The sequence below is a fragment of the Gymnoscopelus braueri genome (genome assembly GCF_963280865.1).
Source record: "Gymnoscopelus braueri genome assembly, chromosome: 14".
Taxonomy (NCBI): domain Eukaryota; kingdom Metazoa; phylum Chordata; class Actinopteri; order Myctophiformes; family Myctophidae; genus Gymnoscopelus; species Gymnoscopelus braueri.
This window is the reverse complement of record NC_137619.1, coordinates 8,441,712-8,468,316: the sequence shown is the minus strand read 5'-3', so window position 1 is coordinate 8,468,316 and position 26,605 is coordinate 8,441,712. Positions and strand designations below refer to the sequence as shown.

The 26,605-nt window shown below is 42.4% G+C and overlaps 2 protein-coding genes across 2 annotated transcripts in view; both read right to left on the bottom strand.

Annotated features, from left to right (window-relative positions):
- ptk7b (protein tyrosine kinase 7b) overlaps nucleotides 1–21,691 on the bottom strand; it is a 121,982-nt gene extending 100,291 nt beyond the window's left edge. The window contains exon 1 of the mRNA XM_080448643.1: nucleotides 20,945–21,691. Within this exon, the coding sequence (XP_080304769.1) occupies nucleotides 20,945–21,044 (100 nt within the window). The 5' untranslated portion in view covers nucleotides 21,045–21,691. The remainder of the gene's footprint in view (nucleotides 1–20,944) is intronic.
- fbln7 (fibulin 7) overlaps nucleotides 1–26,605 on the bottom strand; it is a 156,552-nt gene that overhangs the window by 76,296 nt on the left and 53,651 nt on the right. The window lies entirely within an intron of this gene.

The following is a 26,605-nucleotide window of genomic DNA, read 5'->3' as shown; positions in this document are numbered from 1 at the left end:
GTATATAGGGCTGAAGTGGTTCAAAAAATCAAAATCTACAAAGTAACTAGTAACTAAAGTTGTAAAATAATTGTAGTGGAGTAAAAGTACAACATTTGTCTCCCGAGATGTAGTGGAGCAGAGGTAAAAGTATGGGAAATTGGAAATACTCAAGTAAAGTAGAAATACCTCAAAATTGTACTTAAGTACAGTACTTGAGTAAATGTACTAAGTTACTTTACACCACTGCTTATTAGGAGAAAACTTTCACAAGGAAGTTTTACAGCGGACTCATTTCTGGATGTAAACTTAACATCAAGACCCCAAAAAAATTGCTCAGGGAAAAGATCAAAGAGGCCAACGTTTCATCTGAAATCTGCAATATTAATGAAAACCTGCCACAGACTTGGCTGAAAATACTTTTGGCATACACGTACTACATGGTAGGGCTTTGAAAATAGATGCATCTTCTTTATAACTTCGACTGAGTACTTTGGCAACACTAAAATTAGCAGCAAGATAAAAAAAATAAAAAAAGATGTACAACAAATAAGAAGCATATGGTTTCAAATTCACTTACAGCCATTTTTTCCCCCTGCTTACGGATAACAAGAGCCACTTGTTCTCTGGTGCACGCCTTCCACTAGAGCTAGAAATCATTTCACCACACTGCTCAGGGTGACCTCAAGAACTAGCCATCTAAAAAAGAAGACTAGGCTCATAAAACAGACCTCAAATGAACATCAGACGCAACCACACAAACCTAAAGAAGTACCTCTTTGCAGGCCTGAGGGCAATGAAAAGTCATGTTCTGGGAACAAGACAAGGATTCGCTTTGAGAACAGTCGCTCGTACTGGGGATACAGAGAAAACTAAAACTAACAACAGAGTGTAATGTATAACCAACAATTGCGTGACAAATTGAGTTGTCAGTGGAGATTAAAACAAGAATGGCCCAGGAACAAGGACAGAGAGATAAGCCATTTAAGTCATCTGTATGGCAGGGTGAATGAATACCAAAAATTAATTTTGTTTCATCCCAGATATGCAGCTAGCTGCATTAATCCAATCTATTAAAGCTCTTTGGGGCAATCCACTTGGGGAGCACAATTCATTTCCTGTCATGGTACACGGGTCGAAGCTCAATCCTCTGAAAAGCCAAGGCGGAATTAGCTAAACTATATCAGTTGTTCCCAAACTTTTTAGCTCAAGACCCAAAAGAGCGCAATTTTCACTTCTTCTTAAACATTTAGATAAACATACTGTTTATACTAAACGTTTATGGCAAGCTATGTTTAAGTTCTTTTACATATATTTCCATGCATTATTTGTGATAACAGATATTCACAGCACTTCATTAATTTGATATAATTTGCATATGTAAACTGAATGTAAAATGTAAATTATTGTAAAATTCTCAATTCAATATGTATGATCTTGTCTGTTTCATTAGATCATTAGTATGTTTGAACACTGAAAAGTGGATAACTGTATTGATAAACAATACACATAGAGAAATGTTAATTATCTCACCTTTTGTATATTGAAAACATATATTTCAAGAAAATGTTTGCCGCACAACACCGTCGTATGACGAAGTATAAAATAGGCATAAGTGATTCATTACACACGCACAGTCTTCACAGTCAAAGAATTGTTGCCTGGAAACGACGCTGCATCTGAGAAGCTCATCAAAATACCCATGATCTGCCTCCACCCGCTACCAGGCCGGGCTGGAGGTTGGTTGGTGTCAGATGTGGGCTCTCCCTTGCGGTGGAGAGGCTCCGGATATAAACACATTCACCTCAGAGCTCAAGCAGGCTGCGGCTCCTCTCACATCACCTGATCCACAGAGAAAATCAGATCATGATCACAGGACCACGGTGGTGTGTGCCAGCACCACAGAGAGAAAGAGACACACACACACACACACACTGAGATGCAAAGGGATCAAGTAGAATATTTCATCTGACATGTTTTTGTGCGACTGACATTTGTGTTTGTTTCAGTGTTAATTTCCTGGAGGAAGGTGAGGGGTTAAATGACTAATCGCCCACCATGGCACACCACAGGAACACATTTTGAGTTCAATGCCTTACTCAACAGCCATTTGCAAGGACAGTGGGCTGGCTCCATATTTAACATCTGGAATATCTTCATAATTCTGTCACGTCCCCAAACTATCATCAAACTATCACCGTTCTACTACCAATCAAATCAATCAATCTAGGTGCCCAAGATGGAACCTTTTAGGTGATCGTTTGCAGAGCCAGAGCATAAAATGGGACAAATGAATCCTTTGTGCGTTAATGACTATAATCCTTCATCAGGCTTTGAAACATCCACTTTTTTCCCCAGTTCCACATGGGAGCTCAGCTCAAACTTGAGCCTGCAGTGTCTCAAAACATCTCTCTCTCTTTCTCACTTTGTACTGAAAGGCTAACGCTTGTTAGAGGCCATCTGGTTTGAAACATGAGCAGGCTTCTGGGGGCTGACCTAAGGTTCTCGCTGACCCCCTAACCTCCCTTGTGGACTTCCATGTCCTTCTGACCAGCTCACTGGTTCACCCACTCCAAAGGAAAGCCTACATTACGGCATAGACCTAAGCCTTAGAAAAACCCATATTTTGAAAGCTGGAAACTTCTGCAGTAATTCAACTCACCAAGAGTCCAGTGTACAGTACGGTCTACTCTACGGGACAGGAAACCACTATAAAAGAAACTTTGAAATACTGTCCGCAGCCCGAAGAAACCACCCCTCCGTTCTTACTGCTCTCCAGCTGCTACATGAAAAAGATGAGGCAGCTCGTCTCCGACTTGGGAGACGTAAATTCATGATTGTAACAAGTTTTTGACTGGTCAATTGCGGGGTTCTCGTGTTTCTGTGGGGAACATATATCCTGAACCTTCTTAACTCGGTTGGAATGGCTTAAAGGTTCAGAAGCTGGGTTTCAATGTTTAACTTACTATCTCCATCACTTGCCTTTGAGCATTTCATAATATTCTAAATGTCCAGATCAATAGAAGGTATTATTGGACATTACAGTGACTGAAATAAATAAAAAATAAAAGCAACCGACAAATGAACAAAAGGAAACGCATGAAAAACTCTTATTTTCACACGCTGATCATACTATAGACATAAATATTGGGGGTTATTTTAATAAATAACCAAATTTGTCATGGGCGCTTCATCATTTTCCACAGTAAGTCAAATGTAGACTCCCTTGGTCTTAAAACAACAATTCCTAGCAACAAGAATGGGTCTTTTCTTCCCTCTTTCAGCATTTATAGCACACTGAACATGTTATACAAGGTAAGGTGCCAAGTCACGGCTTTGGGAAATGAACCAATTTTAAAAATGTTTTTGCGAACCCCAAATGGCAACGATGAAAGAAAGCATTTATAGACACGTGGCTGCGTACGTGCATGAGAGATGGAGAGAGTATGTGTGTGCGTGTGCATGAGTGTGCGTGTGCAAGAGCGTGCATGCGTGTTTACTGAAGGAAACAAGAGTGCAAGGGGCCAACAGCTCCTCGAGGCTCTGAGCCCGTTGTTTGGCTTTAACACACTGCCACGCTCAGCGTATTTCTGCGAAGGTCTCTTACCATTTTCCTCCGCTGGGAACATGCTCATGTTTAATGCCTTTTGAACAGCCACAAACTTTTTAGAAAAGAGTTACAGTGCCAGAAAAGATCAAACAAAGAGTTGGAGGGGAGGGGGAAATAGAAAGCTGTAGGACATTGACTCTAGATGAGAAACATTTGTGTGTCTATGAATAGCAGGGCTTGTTTAATTCATGACTGGCCTCTATCTGTGTGTGAGGCGTTATCAATTTCTGCACAGTTGGTTGTTAATCTGAAGGCTGTGCGTCTATGGCCGCGATGCAAAGATGAAAAGAAAGGAAAGGCGTGCACATCCACACCCTATGAGATGCAAAGATGACCACTGCTTTCATCACGGTGTGGCAACCATCAAGTTCTGAAACATTTATTGGAATCAAATTAAAAGGCTTTTCAGACTACATCACATAAATACTTAAATAGTAAAAGTGCCACAAGAGCTGTAGCCAAAAACAGATGGCATTTTAATGACAATGTCCATAGCAAACAAGCCAAACGGATCACCTCGATGATTCCATAATAAACACATCAAACTCGAACCCTAGCTTCCTTATTCTGTAAAAAGATGCGAACATTCTGCATACATAGGCGAACATATGGAAAAAATAGCATATACACAAGCTCACAACACATGGCAACGTGATGTGTTGTGAACTTGTAGATCGCAGATGATATTTTCGTTGAGATTTGGTTTTAGTGGGAAAAAAGTAGGAGGCCATGGATAGACCCCTGACGGATACCGGTCAATGAAGTATATAGGGCTTAAGTGGTTAACTCAAGGTTTTAAAAGGGGACCCGCAACGATCTGGTCAGGAAAGATTTGCATTTGTCACTCAAGGCACGTGCTGTATGAAAACAAACCTTCTCCAGAGCTGATTGCAATGGTTCTCGGCCCATTTACATCAAAGTGTAAACCCGCTTTCTGCCTCTGAGTCACAGGGTAGTCTCCTTTGAAGGCACGAGAGGAAGGAATGAATGAATGAGAGAGAAAGCGAGAGAGAGAGAGAGAGTACGAGAAAAGGAGAGAGAGATGCACCCAGGGCTCATGTGTCATCTGACCTCATTTTAAGATGGACGCGAGGTTGCAGGGAAGGCAGGGGTGTACGTTTTCACTGCCTCCCTTTTTCTTGCTACTCTGCCCTCCCTGCAACGACGAAACAAGAGGGCCCACACAAAGCAGAGTAAGATGTCTGCCTGGAAACCATCCACACATGAGATGAAAGAGCCCCGGTGAAGTCACCGCACAAAAACGCAACAGGCAGAGGTACAGCACGCAGCTCCATTACAGAGTAATGGTCTTGTTTATACACCCCGAGAGAGAGAGAAAGGAAGCAAAACAGTCAAATCACCCTGTGTTCATTTAACACTGAAGAGTGTACAAATGGAACCAAATGTACCCATAAAGGGTTTATTTGGTTCCATTTTGTACAGTCTTCAGTTAGGATTTTAGAGAGAGACAGAATAGATGATTATTTTAGCTGAACTCTTGATACATTTCAGAGTGAAGTAGAAGAAGCCTTTGTTTCATTAAGGATACAGGCCCCTTTTTAAGGATACAGGCCCTTTCCTGAAATTATTCACCTCTACTTTTGGCCCAGGTGGGCCAATATACAAAAGATGGGGAAATGACTACTATGGTCCAGGGAGTGCAGAGAAACTACATTTTTTTTTCTAGCAGGGGGCTTTGCATTATTCTCATGCAGCCATGAGCTCACTTGAGCAGAGCATACCAACCAAGATGAGACAGTGCTAGTCATGCGTGACGAAGAGAGAGAGGGACAGATAAAGAGAGAGAGAGAGGCATAGAGATATAGAGAGGGAGAGAGACAGAAAGGAGAGGGATGAATAAAAATAATGAATGAAGTCCAATCTATTCTTTGTCATACATCTTTTGTTTGGAAATCGGTTATTTTCTTGTTTTTCCAGGCATACACTCCAGAGTGCCACGCTGACCCACTTCTCTGCACAAGCACAACACGCCATTCCACAGCCGCCTCGCTGTCTGCCCTCGCATCGTCACTGTCAGGAGTGGAGACGCACTCCACGACAAGAACCTATGGTTCCATGTGTCACGTAAACATGCCTGTTTGGATGCACACACACACGTGTGTGTATGTGTGTATGTGTGTGTGTGTGTGTGTGTGTGTGTGGCGCGTGCACGTCATGCGCACGCTTTCCCAAATGGCGTCGGCCTGTGTTTACATATTTTCTAAATTCCAGGAGTGATGGTGAAAGCCCTGTGTGTTCCAGAGTGGTGTGACAGGACGGAGCATACATCTGCTGTACAGGAAGTCAACAGCCTAACAGCCACGGGCATGCCGCTTCCATGATGGCTGTAGCCCAGACAGAGCCCCAAGGGAGACCACAGCAGTTGTGCTCAGACCACACGCACACTCACTCACTCACACACACACACACACACAAGTCCCTGGGTCTACGACCACACAGTTCAGGGCCGAAGAAAGACCTCCCGGGTCGTACAGCCATACCATAGCCTCTCTGTCTGGGGGCGTTATGTGTGTGTGTGTGTGTGTGTGTGTGGGGGTGTGTGTGTGTGTGTGTGTGTGTGTGTGGTGGGGGCAGGCGCTTGGATTAGTGGACAGGCTGTGGAGCTACTCTTCCACGTTGACGTAACGGTAGGCGGTAGGAAATGGTTCCAACAAAACATCCACTTCCTCCGCTATGGGGGGCACAGGAGGTGTAGCGCGGGGCCGGGGAGGCGCATTGTCTTTCAGACATAACAACACTGACGTGCTGGCATGGCCGTCGGTCATCACTTCAGCAGATAAGGCCAGGAAACGATGTTGTGTCACGGCGTGCTCCCTCATAAACACCATCCGCTACAACAGCTAGCTGCACCTGCACAGAGAAATCTATTGTACTGGACGTATCCGTGTGTCCTCAGGGATGCCCATGTATTCACCAGCAGGCTAGTATTGGAAGGCTAGGGGAATGGCAGAAGACAAACAGGAAGCAGGTTTACGCAGACAATGCTGACCTTTGACGACCCCCCCGCCAGAGCACCTGGCAGAGGCAATCATCACTACCGGAGAGTAGAGCCTATAGCTTATGTTGTGAGGCCGACTGTGGGGTGCAGGGAATGAGAGACAAGTTCCCCCAAAGCAGGCACAGGCAGCGGAACTCAAATACAGCAGGAGCGAGGGGTCACGTCAGCTCACATTCCATCAGGGAAAAGGGGAGGGGGAAAAAATCACTTAACGAGATGGTGTTTGAACGAAACCCCCTCACGCAGCAAACTTCAATTATTTAAACTCCACCACGCCGTCCCTCAAGTCAGAACAAATCACGTTAAACCCTGGTGTTGGGCTTATAACGGAGCACAGGCTCACAGGGAGAAGGGGAACGAGAGGACTGAGTGCAAAGTAGAAGTGCAATAGCACAAGGACTAATGTCCTGTTAACATTAGCAAAAGTGCGGAAAGGAATGAATTGCCCCAATGTAATGAGCAGAGCACCCTTTCTCTGCTGTAGTAATTACTACCCACTAGCGCAAGGCAAGCCAATGTCGGACATGAGTGTTTGGGGGGGGTTGCAGGGATGACGTATAATCATTAAACATGGCCGCTCCGCAGACCTCAGGGCAGCAGAGGTGATTGTTGAGCCAATAAATAAATCCATGGAACAATCAGTCCCACTGTTAGGAGGGCAATTACACGACAGGCGACTAGCCGTATAGACAGCAGGCTGCCCTATGTGCCCAATGTGTGCTGGCAGATGAAACAGTTCCACAGGTATGCTGGAGCTGGAAAACAAAGTTCTCTCTCAACTTGAGAAACGGTAACTACAGTACAGAAAGCAAGAGCAGTAAGAGAGGCAGGGGAAGTTTTCAAATCTATTCTTGGTGTGTTTGAAGCCGGCAAGCTGAATGACTTTTCTTTTATATTACTGGAGGTAAACTTCCCCAAGCAGTCACCTGCTCTCTGCGTGCCTCTCATTCCATTCATCTAGCTTCCACAAAATAGGAAGAAAGGAAAAATACAAACAGTACACTGTCCCAGTGCCCCCTTAGAAATAGTTTTCATAATGCGTTCGGTAATGAGATCTATCAAGACAGAGTCAACAGAGGTATCAGTGTGGTTGTGGCATGGGTTGTGTTTTGAACTTTTACTTTCCAGATCTGGAAAGGATCCCAACATAGAGAAGAGCCAAGGTAATAGGCAGGCACTCTCATGTCATCACGTCGTCAATCACAATATTATGTCAACATTTTTGTTGACAGATCCGTGCTCTGCTCTTCCCAACGTTTCTTAAAAAGGCCCAGCTAAAAAAATACACCTTCTGAAAAAACAGTTTGAGAAGAGATGCAGAAATATTTACAACCATGCTTTGCCACAGCCTGTTGGAACACTAGAGGTACTGTGGGGCTTGGTCCACATCCAATATGTATGAGCATGGATTCAGAAGGACCAGGAAGTGCTAAAACATTCACATGATCTCTGTGCCAAGAAGAGCTGACAGAGCCACCAGTTTGAATCACACATGCATGAATCATGTATGATGTGACTCCATCCTATTCCTATGGAGCCATTTCTCAGATCCAAGGCTTTGGTGGAGAGTAGAGTACAAGCTTAGCACTTATATACACACACAAGGTTCGAGGTTTGTTGTCTCCCTTGGGACAAATTTGTCTTGGACACACGGACCAGCAGCCTACATACACAATACCACACAGTGACACGTACAACCCATTAGGCCTCTACATCACCCTCCAGCATAATAAATAAAACATCCCAACCAGCATATAGTGCGACAAGAGCAACACCTTAGCACCACCTCAAAACCTTCTGCCCTGCGGGCTGCCCTCCCTTGAGGAGTGTATGGTAAGTGGTGCATTTATATAGCGCTTTTATCTAAAGCGCTATACATAGATTGTGCATTACATTCACCCATTCACACACACATACCGATGGTGGAGGAAACCTTGCAAGGCACCAACCTGCTCATCGGCAGCAATTAGGGGTTCAGCGTCTTGCTCAAGGACACTTCGACAGCAACTCTGGGGGAGCCCGGGATCAAACTGGGAACCTCGCGGTTCCCATCCGGCCGCTCTACCGACCACTCTACCCCTGAGCCACTGCGTCACTGCCCCAATGTCATTGACAGAGGGACAAAAGAGTACTTATTATAGCTCCACGCATGGAGCCCCGTACCTCCTACCTGACGGCAGTGACCTATACTCAGGATATAGTACATGAGTACACACACATGCAGGCTGCCATGGGGACAATACTGCACTGTGGCCTAGGAGCCGTGCTCCAGCCTCCTACAGCTGACAACAGTTCACTACAACCCAGTCTGGAGCGCCGCCTGCCAGACACCGCAGACATCTAAAAACACAAGGCTGACAAATTAGACTGGACGATACAGTAAATCACGACAAGAGGAAATACAAACACACTGGAGGTACAACAAAAACACTGCTATACGCCGCGTCCACCTCGGTTTAACATGTAGACGGGCCATCGCCTATTCATCTGGGGATCAAAGATAGTTCACAGCCCATCCAATTCATCCTTTCAGCCTGGTTAGATCCAATGGTGTGGTTACTTTGGGGAGGGGGGGGGGGGGGGGGGCGTTGAGAGCATTGCCTCACATCAGTCTGCCTGTGGCCCTTGCTATGAGTTCATTCAGCATCGGGACACAAAGAGTTAATGACTCCCGGGATTATGCAATGGCATGCCAGACGCCTCTCTCCTCCCCCCCCCCCCCCTCTCCTACCCTTTCACACAGGCCGGGGCCAAATTAGGCATTCCTGCACGTTTTAATCAGACACATTTTGAATGCAGCACCGAGGCACCACACATGCCTTGGCACGGACGTGGGAACAAAACACAGGGTTTCATTTCGGTTCTCCTCTCTCTGGCCTCACACCTGGGCTGGAGGGGAAGAGAGAAGCTTGTCATGTAGATTTACAGTTGGTTGGAAGTGTGATCTCGGGTGGTGTCAAGCCGGTAATAAACATCTGTATTCATCTTTCTTTCTTGTGTTTTTTAAGTGCACATGAAGCCCCGTGTAATCTCTACAAGGAAATAAGGGAGTCTGGCAGCGGCATTTATTTTAGGGTTGAGGTTAAGGAAAGGTCAGGGAATGTTGAGCAGTGGTGGATCCTGATGAAAGGCTCTTCACGTTATTAGAGCAGCGTGTCAAGTTAACACAGACATCTACAGCAAGCCACTTCTTAAGCATTCATTATAATTTATACCAGGCAAACGTATAGCTGCAAATAGCTTAATGACATCTTCCCCTACGAATGAGTTACATGTATGAAATACCATCTCCAGTAGCAAGCTATAGTACGTTTTTTTTCCTTTTCTAGTCAAAATTCCCTCTTTGAGGGACGGTGAGATTAAGTGTATGTCTTTAAGGGGTGAAATGATTAAAGCTGCGATCCTTAAGTTTTATGTCGTACCTGCCTGGGATTCGAACCGTGTGGGAGAACATCTACCACTCAGGCAAGAGAGATATCTTGCCTGAGATAGATGTCCAGCCAGGGTAGATAGATATTGCACATATGAGCATCAGGCAGTACTACTTGTTAGCCAGTAGGTGTCCTACCTGACACCAGGGTCTACATTTCTCAATGGAAGAGTAGGAGACCACCTCCACCTCCAACCACTGCAGGTATACTAGTTACGTACTGTCTATTACATCCCTAAATTCAATGCTTTTAAGACCCAAGACGCAATAAAGAAAACATTTTACCATTTCAACAGTAGAACGAAGAAAGCTTAGCCCAGGAGAAACACTACTTTTGACCCAAAATAATCTTGTAACATAATTATAAACAATCTTTTCAAAACTGCCACTGGTGTATCCACTTTTATGGTATCAAATGTTGGATATGCCCAGCTAAATACAGATTTGTCTGTGATGCACAGTGAATGTAAATGTGCAGTCATAATGATATAAATTTGACCTTCTAACAAAACAATAATGTAAAACGATTGCTCATGAGCTGACATGAGTCTTATAAGCTGATACGCAGTCTCAAATCTAAGCATTCTGGGCAGAAGCCCACCGGCTGCCTGGGTGACATTTCTACTAGCCCCGACAAATTACTACTAGCTCCCCAGTACCGATAATAATGAAATATTCATTCACTCACAATGGTCGCCGCGTGTGTGTTGTGACTGTGAATGTGATGCATTGCACACTTGTGAGTCCTTGTGTATGTGGGGAGGTGTTCATATTACTTGTGTTCTTGTGTACCATCTGTCTGTAATTCTCATTGCGTTGTAATTTTGTGTACATTATACATGTCTCTCAACCAATGGTGGAAGAAGTACTCACATATTTTACTTAACCCATTGAGACCTGAAGCCGATTCTACATGTCTCCTAAATCTCAACAGTATTCTGAAAAACGAATGTTTCTATATCAGTGGTGTTCAATCTTTTTCATGTCAAGGACCCCCAAAATGATATGTATTTGGCCACGGACCCCCATCAAAATATTTTGTTCCAGGGACCCCCAGAAGCAACGATTTGAGTTCAAAATGTTCGCTTTAAAAATATATATATATTCAAAGATTTGCACACATTTTCACGTTTTTTCAAAAATAGCAGATCTACAAGCTCGTAGCGCGGCACTCGGTGCCGCGCTATGAGCTTGTATATCTGCTATTTTTGAATAGCCTAAGTGTAAAATAATGCTTTTTAGCTCAAATCTAAAAATGACACAGTTCCAGGTCTTAATGGGTTAAAGGGGAAATCCACCCATTTTCAATATTTAACTATGTCATTAATATAGCATAAAGGAGTTGTGTGGAAATAAGAAAAAATTAAAAAAAAAATTAACATTGCAAAAAAATGTAACATTGCAAAAAAATTAACATTGCAAATTACACCATGATGAGTCATCACAGTGTAATTTGCAATGTTAATTTTTTTGCAATGTTACATTTTTTTGCAATGTTAATTTTTTTTTTAATTTTTTCTTATTTCCACACAACTCCTTTATGCTATATTAATGACATAGTTAAATATTGAAAATGGGTGGATTTCCCCTTTAAGTAAAAGGCTCTAAAGTGTCAACAATATACTTCTAAGCAACCATAACTATCTAGGCTAAATGTAAATGTTCCATATGGATGTGATTTATCAGAATTTATTTAATCACCAACCGTGCTAGTTTAACCTTTTGTTGATTCGCCTACTCTCGTCTTGGGCGAGTGGGCGAGCTTAGTTTCATGCCCTGGATATTCAATTTAAAAGAACGACAAACACTGCTTTTCTGTTCATTAACGCTCCCCCTAAACTTCTGTGGAACGAGGTGTGTGTGGTGATGAGATGGGGTCAATAGACTGGAGACAGTGATAGGCAGGCACACACGGCCCCATGGGAATTCATCCGTTTAGTCACACCAAGTCAGTACTCATGACCTTCAACAAAGAGTTGTCAACCACCAGGGGCAAGAAGAGATGGATAAAAATAGACTGACAAGAGAAAGAGGGGTGAAACGAAAGAGAGAGAGAGACATTTCTAGGCCCTCATCCAATTGCAACCACAGAGCCAGCTGAGACACATGAGCAAACACATACACATGTGCTCACATGCACACACATAGTCTTAAGTACATGAAGTACTATTCGGTACAACAATCATCATTTAAAGAGAGTAGCATTAGCATTAGCTGCACGTTCTCTTTTGGGTTTGCCTTTATCAATAATGAAGAAGCGATTATGGCCAAAGAGGCCATTATGCAGAAATGTTTCCCTGTTGCAGTACTCAAGCGAGGAGATACCACCTTCCTGCACACATCACATCATTAATTATGGCCATTAAGCACAGGCATTTCCCTTTCCAACTAAAGCTGCATGCAAAAGGTGCCAGTATCCCATCGCTGTCCTGGCCTGGGTACATAACGGATGTCCATGCAGCAAGAGAAACCCGAGTTAAACATCGTCTGAGCAAAGCACAGCTTCTGCAAACTGAAAAGTACATAGTAGGCTTTGATTCTGTGCTCCGATCTAAAGTGCCTTCTCTCTCCCCCCGCCTTATCCTTCTCTGTACCCCCCCAATCTCTCTCTCTCTCTCTCTCTCTCTCTAATCCTTCCCCTCAGGCCGAGGACAAACTGTCTCCGTTGTTTTTGGCAAGCATGCAATTCCTAACTTCAAAATGACTCCAATCAACACACATCATAGAAACTCACTGCTTTGTCTTTTGGGGTTTTTTGGTTTGTTTTATTTCTTGGTCAACTCAAGATAATGATGGTGAGGAGAGGAAAGGAAAGGAGAGGGGGAGGAGAAAGAAGGAGAAGTAATGAAGAGGGCCCCTGGCCAGGCTGCAACTGGACACCATGACTCCAACCCCCGAGTGAAGGAGAGAGGACCCTCCCCTCTGGAGGAGAAAAAAAAAGAAATGAGGCCAGAACTTAGAAGTAACTTTGGCTCCTCTGTGATGGAGTGAGTGGCAACCCCACATACCACCTGGATGAAGAAGAGGTAGTGGGAGAAATATGTGAAAAAGTTGTTCACTTCCGGCAGAAAGTGTGAAATTTTGCACCTAGGGGTATTTTTGGGCGCTGAATTCAAAAATTGCCGGATCCAAGAAGTCAGACCAAAGCGTCTGACTTATTAATTAGATAATTAGCATATTTGCTGCAAATATGCTAATTATCTAATTAATTATGCACAATACAAAAATGTACATGGCAGAAATGGATTCTACGGGAAAAAACACATAAGAATCAACTGAGAAAAGTTTGGTACACCCTTTTATCGAATTGTTATATATATCATTATGCCAATTGATTCCTCCCCCCACACAGTGTGTTGTCACTGCTGTTGTATTCTACTGACTCACCTGCCAGTGAGGAGCCTCCACCGGGAGGACGTAGAGCTTTTCCACTTGTGGGACAATACATTTATTTCTCATTAACTTGTTTATTTAATCTGTCCTACTCTGTTCTTCTTGGAAGCATTGTCCTGAACAGAAACACAGTTCTGTGCATGGTAGATTAGCCGCAAAACATTTGCATTTTCCAGCACACCGTTTTTTACACATGCATTTGATCAGCTCTCGACACCCTTTTGACGCCACCTCTGCCATCACCGTCCAAAATGGACACCAGCCATCGTCCTAACTTTTCACCCATCCCCAATCTACAGGTGAAGGAATCTCTGGGTTGGCAATTTGGGACTGTCCCCAGATGTGACCAGCTTGAAATACTGCTCTCTTCACATGTTGACGAAGTGCCTCCTTTGCGATTTCCATGAGCAAATAGCTGCTTGCGTGCCTCGTTCACTTTCTTCAGAGTACCCCCAGAGGTAGATTGTTCTTTGCAATGTTATCATAGAAATTGATAGAAGGATCCTTGATTCGCTTCTCTACAAATCCATCAAATTGTGTTTTGCCAATGTCCTCCACAGATCGCACTGTGGCTACCACTTCATCAGGCATGATGACTTTGGTGTCAAGCACATACAAGTCGTTACTGTCTTCTGAGAATCGATTCCCCAGCTTTTCGAACGTACTGATTGCATTATTGAGATCTGATGCAAAGGCTTTCTGGATTGCTCGTGGTGGCGGACATCAGTTTTCCTCCGTCCCTGAAACTGGTCTTCAAACTCATTTAGGATCCTGGCTATTTCGGGACCAGCCACGAACCACCGGCGAAGAGCCCCCTCATCTTCCTATAATTTGAGTAACCTCTGTCTTGGGTCGTGGTCTGTGGTCTCTGTCTGTCTTGGGTCGTGGTTTGTGGTCTGGCAGTTAGGTTTCGCTTTCGGTTTGCATGCTGCAGTTAGGTTTCGCTTTCGTTTTGCGTGTTGCCAAATCATGTGCGAGAAACAAGCACCGGTGTTGCAAGGAACGTCTACGGTACGTACGGTACGGTACGGTACAGTACAGTACGTACAGTACGGTAGAGTACAGTACAGTAGAGTACAATACAGTAGAGTACAGACCGTACAGTACAGTACAGTACCGTACAGTACCGTACAGTACAGTACAGTACCGTACAGTACAGTACAGTAGAGTAGAGTAGAGTACAGTAGAGTACAGTACAGTACAGTACAGTACAGTACAGTACAGTACAGTACAGTACAGTCCAGACCGTACAGTACAGTCCAGACCGTACAGTACAGTACAGTACAGTACAGTACAGTACAGTACAGACCGTACAGTACAGTACAGTACAGTACAGTACAGTACAGTACAGTACATTACAGTACAGTACAGTACAGTACAGACCGTACAGTACAGTACAGTACAGTACAGAACAGTACAGTACAGTACCGTACCGTACCGTACCGTACCGTACAGTACAGTACAGTACGGAACTGCGCATGCGTCGCATGTGCCTGTGTGTGTGCGCACACGCTGGCTCTGTGTGTGCGTGTGCGCGCACGAGACGACTCGCGCTAAACGTTGCGTGTGTGTGTGTGTGTGTTTGCGACGGGACCCGGGGGTTCCGCGACGGGGGGGTGTGTGGGGGGTTGCCCGTGGGGGGGGGGTTGCCCGTGGGGAGGGGTGACCGCGGGGGGTGCCGCGGGGGGACCCGCGGGGGGACCGCGCTACAGGACGTGCAATAACCTTCACCGGGTATGGTCTAGTTCTCAGTAATTACAACAATTCCGCCATCACCTTTCACAATAGCGTTCTGCTGTTCATGCATCTGATCGTGTGCCAAAGCAGAGAACTTGTGCAATGACAAAGTTCCCCTTGACAAATTCACGATGGGTATCTGGGGAATCATTTGGAAGTTCCTGAAGGTCCGTTACATGCACTGTCAACCATCTAATATGCTATTTTTGAAGAATGAGTTTTCACTGTTGCTACAAAAATATTAAATAAGTGTGAACCCAGTAATATGATCTCATGTGAAAGAATACCCCTGAAAACATAGGTAGAGACACCAACATCATGAGGCTCAGATGAAGCACTTTGGAGTAACACTGGTTTCAATCAAATTTGCCATAAAATAAAAAAAAGTAATCTGCTAAATTAATCTACAGAAACTGTATTGCTGCATTACAATTTGGATTTCATCAAAACAAACTTGTTTCACATTCAAAAGTGATGAGGTGTCAAAGATTGGAATACAAAACCTAATTGAACCAAAAACGTTGGCGGCCATCTTTAATTCTCATTTTACGACCAGATCCCATGGGAAAAGTGCTTGGATCCGGCAAAATTTGAAATCGGCATACTTCAAACATGCCATATGCAAATTTTCACACTTTCTGCCGGAAGTGAACAACTGAGCCTTTTTTTGTTACATATTTCCCTCACTAAGGGCTTTCACGGTCAGAAAGCTGCACTGAAACTTAAGTAAACTGTTTGTTTTGGGTATTTTTTTCAGTGAACGTCTGATGAGACAAAGTCCAATGTATGTCCTACGTAAAACGTCCCACTTCACATTTTAAACCTTTAGCTGTGTGTGTAGTGGCCAAAGTGTAGGTTATACCAGTGGTTCTCAACCTCTTTGGCTGGCGACCCCCAAAATAGACTTGTCCAAGTCACACGACCCTCGTCCTTCACGACTCACTGACCCACAATATACATGCACTGCATAAACTTGCGTGGATGTGGCGTGTGTGTACACTTACCAAACACGTGTGTTTGGTAAGGGTTGGTTGGTGGTGCTACGGGTTATGGTTTTAATGTACATTTCCTTAAACTGAGGTTTTGATAAAAGGATTATTATCATCATCAAAATGTGCACCTTCCCGCAGCTCCATTATAGCCAGTGGCCACCCACATTCCTCCTCTTTATGTCGAAAAAACAACACTGGTTTATCAGTGTCATTTGGACGTTTGGTGTAGAATTCAGTTTTTTTTTTGCACATTCAGAAAGGTATCTGGCGACCCCCAGGTTAAGCACCACTGGGCTATACGACCTCCCTGAGAACCAGATCTATTTATTGTCCTCTCTTGTGTACCAAGCTTTCTCTGTTCAGTGTGAATTAGTTTTGTTGTGTTGCCACATCTAACACACAGCTTGGCTATTTAAAAAAAGGTACTAAAAAACAGCCATTTCTACTTCTTAAAAATATCCTCAGAACATTACATTCATATCTATATTCACACACACACACACACACACACATATATCTCTTAAAACTGTCAAGTGTACAATACAAAAAAACATATCATGTCTCCAGAGCGATGGGAGCCAAACTGCCAATAATTAGGTTACAGCAGCTTCTTGTATTAGCTGTGGATCAGAGAAACCATTCACAGAAATGCAGTGTTGTAATCTATCAATTTATACTAATCCATTACTATCACTCTATTATAGCTGATGACTCCCTTAGGACTAGAAAACACAATTCAAAGGAGCTTTATTGGCATAAGAAAACATACGTTTACATTGCCAAAGCAAGCGTCAGAAAACTGTGTGTGTGTGTGTGTGTGTGTGTGCAAACGCGCATGTACGCGTGTCATTGCATATGCTTCCTATAAAATATGTTTTCAGTCCTAAAAATCTATTCCTGAGTATGTTGGCATCCTTTATCTTCTTATTTGCATTGATAGAATCAGGACCAGTATGCAGCCAAAGAGCCTGAAGGCTCGGCAGGGTTAATAAAAGCCAAGTGCCTGGATTTTATACATAAAAATAGGCAGCAGGTGGGCGAGCTAGCACAACATCCTGTGATCCTACATAGCAGGGCTGTATAGACCCAGTCCCAGACCCCACGCTGCTGATACAGTACAAATGTTTTAAATTATCCAATGGATCCTCTAAATGTGGCTCTGGAACCACCTCATTATAAAATACCCTCCCAAATACAGCCTTTCTGCTACAGAGAGATTCCACTTAAGTCTTTGCTTCCTGCATACGCCCCAGAGGCAAGACACAGAATTTGTTGACAGCACAGCACATGTATTTGTTGAAAGAATGGCAATGGCAAATCATAACTGGTTCCATTATTATAGAGTATATCCGCTGTGGCTTTGATTCCCAGCAGCCCTTTAGCTAGCTTGTTTTAGGGTACTAAGCCAGGGGTTTAGACTGGCCAGACAGTCAGTGACACCCAGTGAAATCTTTTTAAAACCCTTTCAACTCCTTGCAACTTATGAAAGCTTACTAAGAGAAACTCTGGGGTCATCGTAAAGTATGTATACATTATTTAGACAGGGACAAAATGATTAGTGAACTTTGAAGAATTGATTCATCCGTGTGGAGCACAACCCTAGATGTTCTACAGCTAGGGCATGGGTTAGACAAGAGATCAAAAGAGAAGCCAGGAATGACCAACGCATGCGTGAGGATGTTAGCTAAACACTTCTATCTAAACACTATCTGAGCTTACTCTCAGCAGCACTAAACCCAGTCATCTTCTCAAATAAATATCTCAGGTCTGAGAAACAGGGGGGGGGGGGGTTGGAAAAACAGAGAGAGGTAGGGAGGCGAGAAGGGAATGAATGCCATTGACTACAGGGGGGCGGCTGCTACATTTACATTATGGGTGTTTAGCTTCATAAGTGGCTTTCATCTGCTCAGAGAGAGCCGTGTCGAGAGCACTTCACTGTTCAGCAACAAATGGAAAGAAGATCGAGATAAAGAAGCCGAAAGCAAAGGGCTCTGCTGCAGTGATTATTCTAGAAGCGGTTATCCTACAAAAAAAGAAGAAGGAGGAAAAAAAAAGAGAACTGGGTAAACATTTAATCCTGGCGCCCAGATTCTGCGGTTCGGCTAGCTGCACACTAACATGGACTGTTTGGTGCGGAGTGCTAGATGGAACTAAACCAATGTACAATCACTGTGTACGATGTATGAGCATTGTTGTAACCACTAACCAGCGCTGACCTTAGTCTCTGTTATTTATAAGGAGAACACTTTTAACCCATTAAGACCGGCGGGAACGCATCTGTGTGTCATTTTTAGATTTCTTTGGCTATTAAAAAATTGCAGATATACAAGCTCATAGCACGGCACCGAGTACCACGCTACGAGCTTGTAGATCTGCTATTTCTTTTGAAAAATCGTGAAAATGTGAGCAAATCTATGAATATATATATAAAAAATTCCAAAGCGAACGTTTTTAACTCAAATCTTTGCTTCTGGGGATTCTACAAATGTCTTCTAAATCCTACGTTCTTTTTTTTTTTTTTTTACTTATGTTGCAATATATCAGTGGCAAACATTTTTCATGTCAAATACATTCATTCAAAATGAATGAATGTATTTGTCTGCGGATGTCTGCAGATCTACAAGCTCATAGCGCTATGAGCTTGTAGATCTGCTGTTTTTGAATAGCCAACGAAATCTTCAAAATGACACAGGCGCGTTCCCGGATCGAACAGGTTAAAAGAGGACATTTGTGAAAATGCCCGTCCATGACAGTACCTGGTTTAGCTCTATTCACCCCCTCTTATAAACAGTGATTCCCGGCATAAGCCCCGCAGCAGCACCCTCCTCCCTCTCCTCCACAAACTGCCTACACACACAGAGAGCACATTCATCCCTAAAGTGGGCACCACACGAGGAGGGCAGGGGAGGAGGAGGACAGGGTGGCGAGCAGCACACACACATACTTCAACCCCCGAGTGAACGTTTTCAGGCACTGAAAGAATAATCAAAATGCAGCAGGAGTAGCAGTGGTGGAAAAAGTACTCAAATGTTTTACTTAAGTAAAGTATCAATACTGTCTGCAATGTAGAAGTACTCTGGTACAAGTAAAAGTCCGGAATTCAAAATTTAGTCAAAGTAAAAGTACAAAAGTATTGGTATAAAAATGCACTTAAAGTACCAAAAGTAAAAGTACTAAAATGTTTGAAAATAGCAGATCTACAAGCTCACAACACGTCGCGTTGTGAGCTTGTAGATTTGGTATTTTCAAATAGCCTATGTATAAAATAGGGCTAAAGTGGTTAATGTATGTTTCATAATATCATAATTTATATCTGCAAAGTAACTAGTAACTAAAGTTTTCAAATAATTGTAGTGGAGTAAAAGTACAATATTTGCCTCTGAGATGTAGTGGAGTAGAAGTAAAAGTATTGGGAATTGGAAATACACAAGTAAAGTACAAATACCTAAAAATTTTGCTTAAGTAGAGTACTTGAGTAAATGTACTTAGTTACTTTCCACCACTGCTTACTTGCCCAGATAAAAATCCACCCGCACAAAGAAATCCTGAGCGTTTTTAATGTAACTCTATAAGTGTACAAATTACAAAATGTTAACCAAGTGCAGTTGTGACAAGATGAACTACTGCAGTATGAGTTAATGAGCACCAGTCCTTGGCAGGGTAAAAGAGAGAGCATTCCTCCTTGCATAAAGCTAGGGAAGTATCAGTATTCTGAACTAAGCCTTTTCTGGGCTTTCTTGCACAAGGTTATGAAATAAAAACTTGTGGGCGGCCATGGTGTGAATTTATCTTCTCTTTCTTTCTTTTCATGTTTTGAATGTATTCTGAACAGCATTTCTACACCACCAGCATGGCTCTCCAATCCCATCCAAGCATATGAATGGGAGCCAGGCATGACAAGTTTTGGCACACAGTCTAGTGTTCAAAAATGCAAACAAGAGGGTTATGAATATGATAATGAGATCCAACGTGTTGTCATGTTAGAAGTAGACTCTTGAGAGAGCGCACAATGGGGTGAGATGGCTGCCTTGAGGCAACAAACCCGCTATCATACAGCATTCCCCAGAGGTGATAAATGATTCATTTAATTACTGTGTAATTGGCTCAGACTACAGATATTTAGCCTTTTTTGTAACATAAGTTTTATGTAGGTTTCCTGGTCGAAACAAAATGACAGTGATCTGGGGGGAAAAACTCGTAAAATCTTTTCTTTTTTTATGACAAAACCCTGACTGACTTTGCAATGGAGCATATACATAGTTAGAAATGGGCTCCCTGGGGCCACAGTACGCTCTGCCTCTAGTCTTTACACGGTAACGAAGGAACTGGAAGGCATGTGAAGACTAGAAACATCTACATCTAACAGACACAGTGCGAGAAGTCTATACTTAGATCTTTGTTACCATGCATGGACCCTCACTCAATTTAGAACTCAGAGAGTATCCAAATGTAACCAAATAGACACTTAGGGGTCCCTTTTTCTCAGAGTTAAATTGGACTTTACTGTGGAAAAATCTACACCAGTGGTTCTCAAAGTGGATCCCAGGGACTCTCTGGGTTCCTTTATTTAGGGGGGTCTAAATGGACCCTTACAAGTCTGTAACTCTTGGCAGTGTACAAATGGAACCAAATGGACCCTAACGGGTCCATTTGGTTCCATTTGTACACTGTCAAGAGTTAAGGGGAGACTTTGAAATGCAAAAAGTTTGAGAAGAACCATTGATCCAACACACCACAGTCACATTGGGGAGAAGAAGTATTACTGGATCTTTGTTAGTACCAACCTTGGAGGCAGATCAAGCCGACAGAGCAGACCGTGAAAACGGATGGCATCCTCTTGTCGGTTCTTCTGCGCCGATGTTCCGTCCTCGTAGATACTTCCATGGTTGTCCTTAACGTGAAAAACGAAATGAAATGTCTCCCCCGTTTAGGTCTCTCCTCTCCAGCAGTGGGAGACCAGACCAGACCCAGACCGCAGCGAACAACAGGGATCCGTATTAATGAAGATAGTATTACAGCCTCTAAAAAACCTGTACAGGAGCTTCTTTCTCACGGTGAGACTGGAGACTCTCTCAGGCTCACCTTCTCTTGTTCCCTTCGTTCTTCTGGAAAAAGCACAAAGAAAGAAGATTCTAAACGAGAAAAAAAACGGCTACCGAGTTGGAGGAGTTTAAAACTGTGTGGAAAAACGAATGAAAGTTTTTTACAGTTTTGAAAGAAAGTCCCGTGGAAAGTCTACACTCTACAGCTCGCTCGTGCGGCGAAATGCAAACTCCGGGAACAATTGTTGGAGGAACTCGACTGTACATACAATACAATCCTCTCTCTATCTTTTTCTCTCTCTCTCTCCATTCAATGTGTTTGACCGTCTTGTCTGGAGCCGCGTCTCAGTCCCTGCGAGGCGAGCACTTCTCTTCTTCAGTCCACAACAGAGGCTCTCTCCCACGGCGGAGTGCTCTCACTGCGGACTCGGACGGAGCTGCTTGCTTGCTTTCCTTCCAAGTTTAGTTTAGCTTCAGCTTCCCCACTCATTCAGCTCCTCGCCGTCGTTTGTTTCATCATTCCCAGTTCCGGTGTTACAACCAGAGAGGCAACCCTGTTGAATGCTGCGACCACAGAGGTCGCTGTTTTCAGGCAGTTTCACACAGATTTGGCGTCGTGTTTGCGGTTTGATTGATTGATTGATGTAGTTTATTTAGTAAGACATGAGAATAGTACATGACAGTACATAACAGTACATGGAAGTACAAATTCACAATACAAGGTCTACTAAACTGGAACTCTCATTAAGCACTAAGCTTGTTTATGGTGGTGGAAAAAGTACTCACTAATATTTACTTTAAGTAAATGTATCAATACTGCAATGTAGAAATGCCCCGTTACAAGTAAAAGTCCGGAATAGGGCTGGCAAAGTTCGCTTGGGTGGGGGAGTGATTTGGGGGGCGTGGCCAAGATTCACCATGTTGGTTGGGTCACTACCAGTCTACAGACCCATCCAACAGGGTACACTACTATATAGCTAGTACACACAGCGGTACATCCAAAGAATTACATCAACAATGTTAAAAGCCAACTGCAAAAACAAACTTTCAAATGTATAAAATGTATAATCATTTGAAAATAGCAGATCTACAAGCTCAAAATGCTTGTAGATCGGCTATTTTCAAATGGCCGAAATGTATGGGCTGAAGTGGTTACTGTATGTTTTGTAATAATAATCAAAATCTACAAAGTAACCACTGTAAGTCAACGTCACATGAAGGTGTCTTATTTGAAAACAAGGTACATTTACAGGTTACTATGTGTATAAAAAAGGAACCTCATCAGGCTCAAAGAGGAGTAAAATGGTCTCTGCCCATCCATATTATAATGTGATCATTAACAAGTGAGGCAACTGGTGATCTGATCATCATCATCAGGATACGGTTATATTTGCATTGAATGAAAGCACTGCATAATGATAGAATGGCCTATGCATTTTAGCCATGTGAAAGAATTCGGTTAATCATTTTATGTAGAAAGACTATGTATTTTATTTGAAAACATGTACAGGTTACTATGTACATAAAAAGGGAACAGATAATGTATCTACAGAGCATAACCTCATATCTGCTTTTACTATGCAGAAGGGTACTATTACAAATAGTTTCAGAACCACACTGGTGCACAAGTTAGTCAGATCACAGCATGCTCAGACAACTTTGTCAAGGATTGTCATGTCCTGCCCACTCCTGGTTTATGCTAGCCTGATTATCAGCCTGTTTGGAACCAGGCTAGGTGTATGCATCAGAGTGATGGGTACCCTACCATTTAATATATGGTACTTGTTGCGTATGGTGCCTATAACCCTCTCTACATGGATCCTGAGGTGTGCTATCTTGCGTGTTTCTTCCACGTATTTTTCTGTCATCTGGGCTGTCAGACAACCAAGCCATGCATCGTCTCTTTGTTACGTCGGGAGACCTGGCTGGCTTCCATTTGGGAATGCGGTGAAAAGTTAGTCCGTTGTCCATTTTAGCCCCTTTATTCTCAACTTGTCGATGGTGAGAAGCCGTGGAACAGTTTTCATACAACAATTCATTCCCATTTTGGCGAAACACTGCTGAAAGAGCACTAACTAGCAGGCTACTATTAGCGAACCTCCGAGTGAAGGGAGATGTCGACCCCACCGACCGGGGGCGGGGCTAGCCGCAGCCGCGGAGTGACACCAGCCTTGCCAGCCCTATTAAAAATGTTCTAAAAAGTTTTGGTATCAAAATTATCATCGTATCAGGTATCAAAAGTAGAAAGTAGACATTATGCAGAATGTCCCGTTTCACAAGTTATCATGAATATCTAAAATGTTTTTTAAAAAAAATGAAAATAGCAGATCTACAAACTCCACATCGCATCACGACATGTTGTGAGCTTGTAGATCTGTTATTTTCAAATAGCCAAAGTTTAAATAGGGCTGAAGTGGTTAATGTATGTTTTGTAATAATAATCAAAATCTACAAAGTAACTAAACTAAACTTTTCAAATAATTGCAGTGGATACTCCAGTAAAGTAAAAGATACTTCAAAAGTGTACTTAAGTACAGTACTTGAGTAAATGCACTTAGTTACTTTCCACCACTGTTTATTGTATTGTGTTTATCGTTGTTATAGTGAGAATGTTGGGTATTAATTATGCTGATGTAGTTTATGGGGAATGGTGGACATGTTTTCCATGTGGACTAGGCAATAAAAGGCTGAAAGGGCATTTTATTTATTGTTTATTATTTAATTTAATTTAATGTAATTGATATGACAGTAAAACTGATTTGATATAAAAGGATGTTATGATAAATAATGATGAAATCCCACCTCTTATGGTGTTTGTTTTTAAATACTGTATATTTTTCACAACGAAAAAAACGAGAGGAGAGAAACACTGGGTTACAGTGACCTCTGCTGGCACAGTATTCACTAGGTTACTAATTTCGGTGTAATGATCGATTCCCAACTTGTTCCCAACTCTGGAAAAGTTATCCAATACAACACCGCCACCCTCTGGCTGATTGTGTGTATTGTCTTAAATTCTGCCTGGCCAAAGTCAATCCACAGTCACAGTCAAATTAAATAGAAAAAGAAACCTAATTCAACGTGTCCTTATTCGGATTAATTGCACAGATGTTGCAGGCAAGTCTTCCTTTAGCGACAGTGACCTATGGTAGTGACCTATGAAGACGAGAGTGACCATCTGTACATATTTTTTGTTTTTCTTATTTTTAAACTGTTTTTATGATGTTCTGCATATAGTAGTGTATATCTGTCTGTCATTTAATGTCTCTATGAGTACAAAGGACCACAATGGAAACAAGCCATAGGCTTTCTTGGGTTTTAAATCCTATTAGCTGACCTTGTATTGTAGTGAACTATATTGTCATGTGCTTGTTTCTACAAACTTCTAATAAAGTATTCAATCAATAAAAATAAAAAAAGCCTTTGGACATTTTAAGCATTATGGACTTCTAGTCCAGAACATTGCGCTGATCAGAGCAATCTTCACAGAGTTAGGGCCATTTGAAGTATAGTTTAACACCACATGTCTGTCAGATCACTGTCTGTCTTCTTAAATGTCATCATGATTTGAGTGCGTGCAGGGATCTCATTTTAAATAAGCCTAATTGTGCTTTTTTGAGCGATCCAGTTTAGAGGACCTTTGTATTGTGAATTGTACTTCCACGTACTGTTTCCATGTCTTTCTAAATGAAGTATTCAATCAATCAATCAATCAATCAATCAGGTGAGTTGTTGAAATTGGCTATGCCAGTGACCCCACTGAAGGGGGTACACCAACTCCAAACAGCCCCAAAGACATGATGCCAGCATCATGTTACCATGAAATGCCAATAAAAAGCAAATATACGCTATTTTGAAAGAGAACGTGACGTCACACCATTGAAAGTATGCTAATAGCTGAAAATCTCTCAAAATTGAACTCAATGGACGGGGACGGAGCGGTCGCTCGTTCTAAAATTATATATTATATTATATATATATATTATATATATTATATATATATAAAACAAACTGGTAAGGCTACTTCTTGGCCTCAATCATACAACCCATCTAACCCCTGCTCACTTTGCTAGGGTTGGATGGCTCAGGGTTGAGGACAGAGTACAGCAACTTGCTATGGGCCTGGTCTACAAGATTCGACATTGGGATCCCCCTGTATTTGTCAAAATACTTCCAAAACGTAAATGAAGTCCACGATCTAACACCAGAGGCAGCTCCACTGATCATGTTCAACCCAGATTTGGCACAAACAAGGGAATGAACTCTTTCTCATGCTATACAACAAAAATGTGGAATGCCCTAACCAAAGGAGTAAAGGAGTGTAAAACTCTACTCACTTACTTTCAAAACTGCCCTAAAGAATCACCTTCAGGAGGCTGCAATTCCAAACTGTCAAAGTCTTAATCTACCCCCCCCCCTCCCCTCCCCTCCTCCTAAACTGTCTATTTATACATATTTCTTGTTTTTCATACCAGTAACCTGTAAGCTGATTGTATGACGTTCTTCATAATAGTGTATATTTGTATGTCTATGTCTTCTTAAATGTCATCATGATTTGAGTGCACAGGAATGAGGAATCTCATTTTAAATAAGCCTTAAATAAGTGCTTTTATGAGCGATCCAGTTTTGAGGACCTTGTATTGTGAATTGTACTTCCATGTACTTTTACCATGTCATTCTAAATAAAGTATTCAATCAAAAAACTAATGGCCCATGGGATTTATTTTTAACCCTTTCTTACACCTATCCCCAACCGAACCATAAGATAGAGATAATAGAAAATACCATAACTCTTGAAGTAAACAACATACAGAGACAAATTAACACATTTTTAATTATTTTGACCCAAGGGATTCATTAAAGTGTTTTTTATTAAGCACGTCCAGATGGATGATATTGATCAATGAAATTGTTTAATTCTTGAGGGTATATTTCAAACATTATAGCCCAATCAGACCAATACAGCAGTGAATATACCTCTAAAAGGCCATCTGTCCATTATTCCTCCTGCCAAAAAGTTATTGTAGCTCCTACCTGTTGACTGGAAGGTATTTTCTGGCAAAGAAATGGCTTGCAGGTATCAGGCAGGTAGCAATTCGAAACTTGCTCCTGTAAAAGTCATAACCTAGCCCCCCCTCCTCCTCAAACTGTTTACTGTACATATTTTTTTTCTTATTTTTTAAACTGATGTTCTGCGTAGTGTATATCTGTCTGTCATTTAATCTCACTATGAATTGAGTACAAAGGACCCAATGGAAACAAGCCAATGGCTTTCTTGGGTTTTTTAATTCCTATTAGCTGACCTTGTATTGAACTATAGGCTACTTTCATGTGCTTTTTTCTGCAAACTTCTAATAAAGTATTACATCAATCAATCAATCAATCAATCAATCAATCAATCAA